The sequence below is a fragment of the Ranitomeya variabilis genome, chromosome 2 (genome assembly GCF_051348905.1).
Source record: "Ranitomeya variabilis isolate aRanVar5 chromosome 2, aRanVar5.hap1, whole genome shotgun sequence".
Taxonomy (NCBI): Eukaryota; Metazoa; Chordata; class Amphibia; order Anura; family Dendrobatidae; genus Ranitomeya; species Ranitomeya variabilis.
The window spans coordinates 615,571,688-615,582,098 of NC_135233.1; the positions used below are offsets into that span (position 1 = coordinate 615,571,688).

General features: G+C 51.8%; 1 protein-coding gene across 1 annotated transcript; it reads left to right on the forward strand.

The window, feature by feature from the left end:
• The first annotated feature begins 1,502 nt into the window (after positions 1–1,502).
• Positions 1,503–10,339, forward strand: PLLP (plasmolipin). The gene is made up of 5 exons (XM_077288780.1): positions 1,503–1,784; positions 6,314–6,487; positions 6,723–6,842; positions 9,642–9,761; positions 10,126–10,339. The coding sequence occupies exons 1-4, from the start codon at positions 1,653–1,655 to the stop codon at positions 9,741–9,743; spliced, it is 528 nt and encodes a 175-aa protein (XP_077144895.1). The 5' UTR covers positions 1,503–1,652; the 3' UTR covers positions 9,744–9,761; positions 10,126–10,339.
• Positions 10,340–10,411: the final 72 nt, after the last annotated feature.

The window sequence follows — 10,411 nt, forward strand, 5'->3', positions numbered from 1 at the left end:
CTGAGGCAGAAGCAGTCAGGCGTGTTATACTGACCTGACCTGCGCTCTGCATGTTCTCCTGTTCTTCCGCTGTGGCCGTCCATCCTCACTGTGCAGCAGGCTTCAGGTTATACTTTATACTGTGTCCTGGGCTGGCACTGCAGCTGCTGTTCAGCGGCAGGACCTTCCTATGTGACACGGTAACCTGACCACTGACGTTGTCCTGAGGCTGCACAGCATTCAGCAGCCCCTGTCAGGGACACAAAAATGCAGGAGCTGTGCTGCCACCCAGAAGACAAGTGTTCCCATATCAGAAGACACTTCACTGCTTACTGGTGAGTTTTTTTCAACTGTCTGCACTACCACACCAGTCACACACTGCAGTCTGCGCAGTCAGCAACACAACCAAAACTACAATGTAATTAACGTAAAAAAGAAATGAAAAAAAAAAGTGATATAAAAAAAATGAATGATACCTACTGTCACTTGTCAGCATCCTGCACAGGCCGCTCTGCAGTGTGCGCTGGCACCAGGAGTGATGATGTCACTGATCGCTAGCCACGGGACCACTTTGTTCTGTGAGGCTATATGTGCACACTTTGCAGATTCCATTGCGGATTTTTCCGCGTGGATTCTGAAGAATCAGCAGGTAAAACCCCTGCGTTTTATCTGCAGATTCACCGCGGATTATCTGCGGATTTTATGCAGATTTTGTTTGGATTCCACCTGCGTTTTTACACCTTTGTATTCCTATTATGGAATACATGTAAAACGCTGCAGAATCCGCACAAAGAATTGACATGCTGCGGAAAATAAACCGCAGCGTTTCCGTGTGGAATTTTCCACAGCATGGGCACAGCGGATTTGGTTTTCCATAGGTTTACATAGTACTGTACATCACATGGAAAACTGCTGCGAATCCGCAGGGCCAAGTCTGCTGCAGATCCGCAGCCAAATCCGCACCGTGTGCACATATCCTTATAGGGGTCGCTCACACTAGTGTATATTCTCTCATGCAAGATAATTGCGATGATTATCCTAATGACACCATATTGGGCCCCATCTCTTCTGCTCCCGGCCCCAGTGGCAGGTTTCTGCCTGTGCAGTAACTGAACCTGCCTCTGAGACGCAGGTTCAGTTACTCTATCGCTGTTCGGGCCCGCACCATGTTTTACTCCTTGGACAGAAATTTTGTCTTTGCTATTTAGTGGCTTCTTGGGGGTTAAAGATGTTGCTACTAGTTAAAAACTCACTTCAATGCACTGAATTGACTGTAGTGTGGTTGTTAGTGCAATGTTTCAGAATTTGGGGCCCCACTTTGAATTTTGCCTAGGGCCCCACTTTGTCTAAAACCGGCCCTGCCAATACTTTGGAGCTGGATGTGGCCCTTCACCCCATGTGGCCCCTCTGGTTGCACCTTCTGCTCCGGCAGGTGGAGGGTTAAGCACGGAGCGCCTTCGCGCCGCAGCGAGCACAGGTGAGACTATTGTCGCAGACTTTGCCCCGTGTGTGTTGGGTGCACGGATCCTATTACTGTGTAACCGCTGCGCCCGCCCCCTGCACCTTGGTGTCTGGGGCGTAGGTAGGGAACGCTGGGAGCGAGTGGAGGCGAGCCCCAGTGTCTGCTCCTCGCCCGTCCTGTCCACACCCGCATGTGACGGATCCCCAACACCATGGCCGAATTCCCTGCCAAAGTCAGCACCCAGACCAGCACCCCGGAGACCTCCGGCGGAGGAGGATTCTGCCCCAGGCCGGACATCTCCTTCCTAAAATCCATCCCTGGGATCCTCATCATGGTGGAGCTTGTAAGTACCGGCCATCATATGGCGTGACCATCAGGGACCGGCACAGCTACAATAGGTGCAGGGGTTGTAATCTCACCCGGGTCTTGGGGCCCCAAAGCCTTCCACTGGACTATGTGGGAAGCCCGGGGGCCACTGGGCACCGGCCAATGTAGTATGACCCTAATCATCCGCCCCGTGGGGGTCCCCGCTCAGATCCATGGGGATGCCTTTGTTTATTCGGTTTATCCTCCCCTTCCCCGAGGGCCTCTGGGGAGGAAAGTCCGAGACAAGAGCAAGTGGCATCCACTTGGATGCCTGAGCGAGCGCAGCACCGAGCGAAAGGGAAATACCGCAGCACCGAGCTAGCAGAAGACACCGCATCACCGAGCAAGCGGGAAATACCGCAGCACCGAGCGAGCGGGAGACACCACCGCATCACCGAGCGAGCGGGAAATACCGCAGCACCAAGCTAACAGGAGACACCGCAGCACCGAGCGAGCGGGAAATACCGCAGCACCGAGCTAGCAGAAGACACCGCATCACCGAGCAAGTGGGAAATACCGCATCACCGAGCGAGCGGGAAATACCGCAGCACCAAGCTAACAGGAGACACCGCTGCACCTTGCGAGCGGGAAATACCATAGCACCAAGCTAACGGGAGACGCCACAGCACCGAGCAAGCGGGAAATACCGCAGCACCGAGCTAGCAGAAGACACCGCATCACCGAGCAAGCGGGAAATACCGCATCACCGAGCGAGCGGGAAATACCGCAGCACCAAGCTAACAGGAGACACCGCAGCACCGAGCGAGCGGGAAATACCGCAGCACCGAGAAAACGGGAAATACCGTAGCACCAAGCTAACGGGAGACGCCGCAGCACCAAGCAAGCGAGAAACGCCACAGCACCGAGCAAGCGGGAAATACCGCCGCACTGAGCTAACGGGAGACACCGCAGCACCGAGCGAGCGGGAAATACCGCAGCATCGAGCTAACGGGAGACATCACAGCACCGAGAAAATGGGAGACACCGCAGCACCGAGAGAGCGGGAAATACCGCAGCACCGAGCTAACAGGAAGCACCGAGCAAGCGGGAAATACCGCAGCACCGAGAAAACGGGAGACGACACAGCACCGAGCAAGCGGGAAATACCGCAACACCAAGCTAACGTGAGACGCCGCAGCACCAAGCGAGCAGGAAATACCGCAGCACCGAGCAAACAGGAGACGCCACAGCACCGAGCAAGCTGGAAATACCGCAGCACCAAGCTAACGGGAGACACCACTGCATCACCGAGCGGGAAATACCGCAGCACCAAGCTAACGGGAAATACCGCAGCACCGAGCGAGCGGAAAATACCGCAGCACCGAGCTAACGGGAGACACCGCAGCACCAAGCGAGCGGGAAATACTGCAGCACCGAGAAAACAGGAGACACAGCAGCACTGAGCGAGCGGGAAATACCGCAGCACCGAGAAAACGGAAGACGCCACAGCACCAAGCAAGCGGGAAATACCGCAGCACCAAGCTAGCGGGAGACACCGCAGCACCAAGCTAGCGGGAGACGCCGCAGCACCAAGCAAGCGGGAAATACCGCAGCACCGAGCAAACAGGAGACGCCACAGCACCGAGCAAGCGGGAAATACCGCAGAACCAAGCTAGCAGAAGACACCGCAGCACCGAGCGAGCTGGAAATACCGCAGCACTGAGCAAACGGGAGACGCCACAGCACCGAGCAAGCGGGAAATACCGCAGAACCGAGCTAACGGGAGACGCCGCAGCACCGAGCGAGCGGGAAATTACGGAGCACCGAGCTTGCAGGAGACACCGCATCAATGAGCTAACGGGAGACACCGCGGCACCGAGCAAGCGGGAAATACCGCAGCACCGTGCTAACGGGAGACACCGCGGCACCGAGCGAGCGGGAAATACCGCAGCACCGAGCTAACGGGAGACACCGCAGCACCGAGCGAGCGGGAAATACCGCAGCACCGAGCAAACAGGAAATACCGCAGCACCAAGCGAGTGGGAAATACCGCAGCACCAAGCGAGTGGGAAATACCGCAGCACAGAGTGAGAGATGCCGCAACACCGAGCTAATGGGAGACGCCGCAGCACCGAGCGATCGGGAAATACTGCAGCACCGAGCGAGCGGGAAATACTGCAGCACCAAGCTAACAGAAAAATCCGCAGCACTGAGCGAGTGGGAGACACCGCAGCACCGAGCGAGTGGGAAATACCGCAGCACCAAGCTAACAGGAGATGTTGCAGCACCGAGCTAACAGGAAACGCCGCAGCACAGAGCGAGCAGGAAATACTGCAGCACCAAGCTAACAGGAGACGCGGCAGTACCGAGCGAGCCGGAAATACCACAACAGAGACACCGCAGCACCGAGCGAGTGGGAAATACCACAGCACTGAGCTAACAGGAGATGCCGCAGCACCGAACGAGCGGGAGACACCGCAGCACCAAGCGAGAGATACCGCAGCACAGAAAGCTACTGCAGCACCAAGCAAGTGGGAAATACCGCAGCACCAAGCGAACTGGAAATACCACAGCACCGAGCTAGCGGGAGACACTGCAGAATAACGCAGTCGCCGCTTGCAGCCGCTTTCTGCGCGGTATCAGCAAAGGCTGAATACACGTTTTTTCTGTTCGCTGTCAGTGAATGTGAACATTCTTTACAGCCAGAGACTGAAATACACACTCGACACTGCTCACAGCTGAGGGTTTGTTACACTTGCATCTGGTGTGCTGTCCTTAGTTACATTGTATCTATGGAGCCTGCGGTTACATGACTGGATCCAAAATGTAACAAACCCTCTGCTGTAAGAAGTGTCAGACCCGGACATAAGATCGCTTCACTGACAGCAAGCAGAGATGTGGGAGATGGCGAGGAAAGGATACGACAAGTGTATAAGGAAATGTGCAACGATTAATGATCAGATCTATAAAGATCCATTAGATCACAAGCTCCGCGGGTCACAGATCTGGTTTATTATTGACACCAAAGTCCAAGGGTCACCGAAGAGCCGTGATTTCCTATCGAGAGGTCGGGGAGAACATAGCGGCCCATTTATTGCCTGTAGCCCCAGTGACCCCATGTGCCGCCATATTGACCCCGGTCAGCAGCCACGTCAGAGCCCTGCACACCGCCTCCACCTAGTGGCTCAATGCACACATGACATCTGCCGGACCGGCTAACCGCAGGGGTACCGCTGGATCCCGGCCGGTGACTACTGACGTGGCCGCTGACCCGGGTCCTGCTCCTCTCTGGAGACCACCTGGCCGCCCCCTAAGGTTCAGTGACCACTTTCTGCATAGTGGGGGCTGTCATGTGGACCGATCTCTTCTTACAAAATCACTAAAGAATCGCCCCATTGTGGGCGTCACACGAGCCCCGACGTCAGGACTCTGCTTCCAGCGCCCTGTAAACAGTGACGATCACAGCAGCACAGAGCGTTTCAGGGGGGAATCTGCAGGGAAATGATGTGATTATTTCAGGGAGGACGGGCCGGATACAAAGGTTAAGTTCTGTGGGTTTGTCGTCAGCACCAACCAGTCCTGGAGTTTTGCACAACACCGACAGCCGCACCCCGTCCCTGGCACCGACACTGGCGTAGAACCGGCCCCAAAACATTTACGGCATATGGAGCGCTTTTGCCCTCTGTTTTCAGCCACATCGTGGTCCTCAATGAATTCTGCAGTTCCTATTTTCTTTTTCAAGTTTTCTCATCCGTTTATAAGAAAACTGAGGGGTAACCAAGATGGCTGCCATTAAAGGGGATGTGTCACCCAGGACTCGTATAGCGGTGATAGAATATGCCCAATAGGACGCTGTGAGAGGGGTCCGCACTGTCATTTCTACAGGACCCCTCCTCGTTATGTGGATGCAACTGGTGCATGCATGCTGTGAATGCTGCTCTGGATGCAACCGGAGTAGAAATTGTGAACGCAGATTTTGCTGTGGCTTGTGCATGTAAATTGTTATGGTGTCTGCAGCTGTGACTGTGGCTGTGTATGCCACTGGAGCATGTGACTGAAGCTCTGGAGGTGACTGGTGCATGTGATTGCAGCTCTGGAGGTGACTGGTGCATGTGATTGCAGCTCTGGAGGTGACTAGTGCATGTGATTGCAGCTCTGGAGGTGACTAGTGCATGTGATTGCAGCTCTGGTGGTGACTGGTGCATGTGATCGAAGCTCTAAAGTGATTGGTGCATGTGATTGCAGATCTAGAGGTAACTGGAGCATGTGATTGCAGATCTAGAGGTAACTACAGCATGTGATTGCAGCTGTAGAAGTGACTAGTGCATGTGGTTGCAGCTCGGGAGGTGACTGGTACATGTGATTGCAGCTCTGGAGGTGACTAGTGCATGTGATTGCAGATCTGGAGGTGACTGGTGCATGTGATTGCAGCTCTGGACGTGACTGGAGCACGTGATCTGTGAATCAGACTGACGCATTTCCTGCAGATTTTCTTTCCCCTCCAGCCCTGCAGGGTGATGATGGGGCAGATCGTTTCTGATGGGGCAGATCGTTGCTCTCTTGCAGGTCCTGGGTCTCATCGTCTGGGCGCTGATCGCGGACACCAAGCACTATTACGTGGCGGCGTTCGGCTGGGTCTTGTTCGTGGCCATCTTCTTCTGGCTGCTCACCCTCGTCCTCTTCTTGTTGTTCTTTCTGCAGCTGCACAAGAGGATCATCTTTGTTCCTTGGCCTCTGACGGTGAGTGCCGCATCGTCCGCCATCGGTGTCACACGTACATGGAGAAAAAAATGGGGAGGGGTCTGTTCACTTCTATGGGAGACACGGACACAGCCGAGCTGCTCGGCCTCATACTCAATAACCCCATAGAAGTGAGGCGCAGCACAGTGTTAAAGGGCAGGTGCCTGATGTAAGACGGCCCACGCTGACCCGCTCACCATCAGCTGGGGATCTGATATTTTCTTCTCGCCCGCAGGTGTTTATTTACCACGCGGCGGCCTTTGTCCTGTACATCACCGCATTCATCACCTGCGCAGCATCCACGAAGCTGGGAGAACCCTCAGGAAATGAATACAACAAGCGAGCAGCCGCCGCGGTAAGACGCCATAACATACACCATCATGTCGGATGCTGGGAGATGTACTGCACAGCGGCTCAAATACAATTTTTGTTAGAATCTCCAGTTTTGGTGGAACCACAACTCCCAGCAAAGATCGGCCTCCTGTATTTATCAGACTGGGTTCATTGAGGACACCGCGCTCTCAGCAGACCCCCGATATATCCTCCGGGCTGACATAATGTGCCAGGACCAGTGGTCATGGAGCTCTGTGGTGCCCATGAAGCGCCGCCACACACGGCCTCACACCAGACGGAGCAGTGCCGGCGATAATGACCGAATATTAGTCACCTCTCTGGGAGTGACTCCGCCAGGCAGCGGGGGTTGGGATACTCCCCCGTCCCTGTCCGGCCCTGACACCGTGATAACCACCTGCAGCCGCAGCTCAGTCACTCTCTGATGTTACGCGCGTATATAGCGCCATTGATTGCACCATCACAGTATAAATCTGGAGATTGGTGATGGTCACCCGTCCTGCACTCCAGCTCCTTTCATTGTTTTATGCTGATAAAAGCGCGCGGCCCGTGCCTCCATAAATGAGATATAGACCTAACGCCGCCAGGCACTTACTATATTATATATATATATATATATATATATACATACATACATATATATATACACACACACTCACTGGCCACTTTATTAGGTACACCTGTCCAACTTCTTGTTAACACTTAATTTCTAATCAGCCAATCACATGGCGGCAACTCAGTGCATTTAGGCATGTAGACATGGTCAAGACAATCTCCTGCAGTTCAAACCGAGCATCAGTATGGGGAAGAAAGGTGATTTGAGTGCCTTTGAACGTGGCATGGTTGTTGGTGCCAGAAGGGCTGGTCTGAGTATTTCAGAAACTGCTGATCTACTGGGATTTTCACGCACAACCATCTCTAGGGTTTACAGAGAATGGTCCGAAAAAGAAAAAAAATCCAGTGAGCGGCAGTTCTGTGGGCGGAAATGCCTTGTTGATGCCAGAGGTCAGAGGAGAATGGGCAGACTGGTTCGAGCTGATAGAAAGGCAACAGTGACTCAAATCGCCACCCGTTACAACCAAGGTAGGCCTAAGAGCATCTCTGAACGCACAGTGCGTCGAACTTTGAGGCAGATGGGCTACAGCAGCAGAAGACCACACCGGGTACCACTCCTTTCAGCTAAGAACAGGAAACTGAGGCTACAATTTGCACAAGCTCATCGAAATTGGACAGTAGAAGATTGGAAAAACGTTGCTTGGTCTGATGAGTCTCGATTTCTGCTGCGACATTCGGATGGTAGGGTCAGAATTTGGCGTAAACAACATGAAAGCATGGATCCATCCTGCCTTGTATGGAGCATCTTTGGGATGTGCAGCCGACAAATCTGCGGCAACTGTGTGATGCCATCATGTCAATATGGACCAAAATCTCTGAGGAATGCTTCCAGCACCTTGTTGAATCTATGCCACGAAGAATTGAGGCAGTTCTGAAGGCAAAAGGGGTCCAACCCGTTACTAGCATGGTGTACCTAATAAAGTGGCCGGTGAGTGTGTGTATGTGTGTATATATATATATATATATATATATATATATATATATATATATATATATATATATATATATATATATATATATATATATATATATCTGCCTGCGCATGAGGGTCTTAGCTTTACATTCTGATCAGACTGTAGGAAGCCGCTGCTGCGGCGCGGCGCGGCGCAACTGAGGGTCCTATTAATTCGATCAAATGAGTATTTATTGGAGATGAGGTCCATTCTCTTATCAGCGTTTTACATTCAATGTTTACACCAGGCCTTCTCCAGAGTTACCAACAGCTGAAAAGTGAGTGGGCCGGATCCCACCAATAGAACAGCGGGAACCTAAGGATAGGACATTTAAATGTAATGAGCTCCCTCTAGTGGTGGCTGTATAAATCTGTTAATGTGAGCTCCCCCTAGTGTTGGCTGTATAAATCTGTATGTAATGAGCTCCCTCCAGTGGTGACTGTATAAATCTGTATGTAATGAGCTCCCGCTAGTGGTGGCTGTATAAATCTGTATGTAGTGAGCTCCCTCTAGTGGTGGCTGCATAAATTTGTATGTAGTGAGCTTCCTCTAGTGGTGGCTGTATAAATCTGTATGTAGTGAGCTCCCCCTACTGTCAGCTGTGTAAATCTATTGGCAGTGAGCTCTCGTAGTGGTAGATGTATAAATATGTAGGTAGATAGCTGCCTCTAGTGTTGGCAGTATACATCTGTATATAGAGAGCACACCCTAGTGGCAACTATAAATCTGTTAATGTGAGCTCCCTCTAGTGGTGGCTGTATAAATCTGTGTGTAGAGAGCTCCCCCAAGTTGTTGCTGTCTAAATCTGTGCATAGTGAGCTCCCCTAGTGGTGGCTGTGTAAATCTATATACTGACATATAATTAGCTTAGAGCTAAACGATAACTTTGCCCGTGTCTATTACTGATACACAGTGAATGATAGTGGATGTGGTCGGGTTGAAATCCTGCAGATTTGGACTTTGGTGCCTGTTGTGCTGCAATGTGGCCACATTCATTACAGGTTTGTGATTCTGCAGTGTGATAATGTCACCGTAATGTGGCCATGAAGCCCTCACTTTACTCAGATCCTTTCAGGGGGGCTGGGTAGAAGTCAAAAACCGTATAATGGGGTCCAGGTAGAAGTCATAGGGCATATAATGGGGGCCGGGTAGAAGTCAGAGACCGTATAATGGGAACCGGATATAAGTCAAAGGCCATATATCTGCTCTCAGTGATGACTTTTTGCCTCCCCCAGTTCTTCGCCTGCCTGGTGATGATCGCCTATGGAGGAAGCGCCTTCTTCAGCTTCGGAGATTGGAGGGGCACTAGCAGTAACTCTGCCTCGGGGCAGGCCTGAACACCTCCGGCTCCCACTGTAAATAAGTCTTTCCTTTATTTTTTTTAATGAATCCTTGGACTGTTTACCTCAAACACAAACTTGAATAAGTCGCTGGGATTATCCATCCGCAGAACTCGCTGCAACCGAGAAACGCACTAAAGGCGTCATTATGTATATGCTGCAAACCCCCCACGGCCGGGGGCAGACGGGCTGCTGGGGGCTGTCACTTCCACAACGCTTACAGGTGGAGAAAAAAAAAAAAAGGAGGAATTGATCAATTGTTTGCTAAATGTCTCATATTTGAAATACAGATAGAATCTAGTATGTGCAGGTGCACCTTATGTATTGTGTCCTGACCTTAAGCAGTGCTGGCTTCTCCTTTTTTTTTTTGTTCTTACAGGTGGAGACCCCTAATGTTTCAGACGCCACAGATACAAGGACAATTCAGACCGCCATGTTTTCTGAGCGTGTTCTTCCGTGCTGTGGCTCAGTTACAGATTTGGGAGAAATGACTGTCATCCAGCCCTGTCACTGCTTCCTAGGGGCTGAGGCTGAACACTGGCTACTGCTCCCTGTTATCAACTGCGAAGATACTGACTGCACAACTGGGGAAATATAGAAACATTACATTCAAATTCATTTCATCCTCTGCAGATGGTAAAATAGAAAAATGTATATTTAATTTT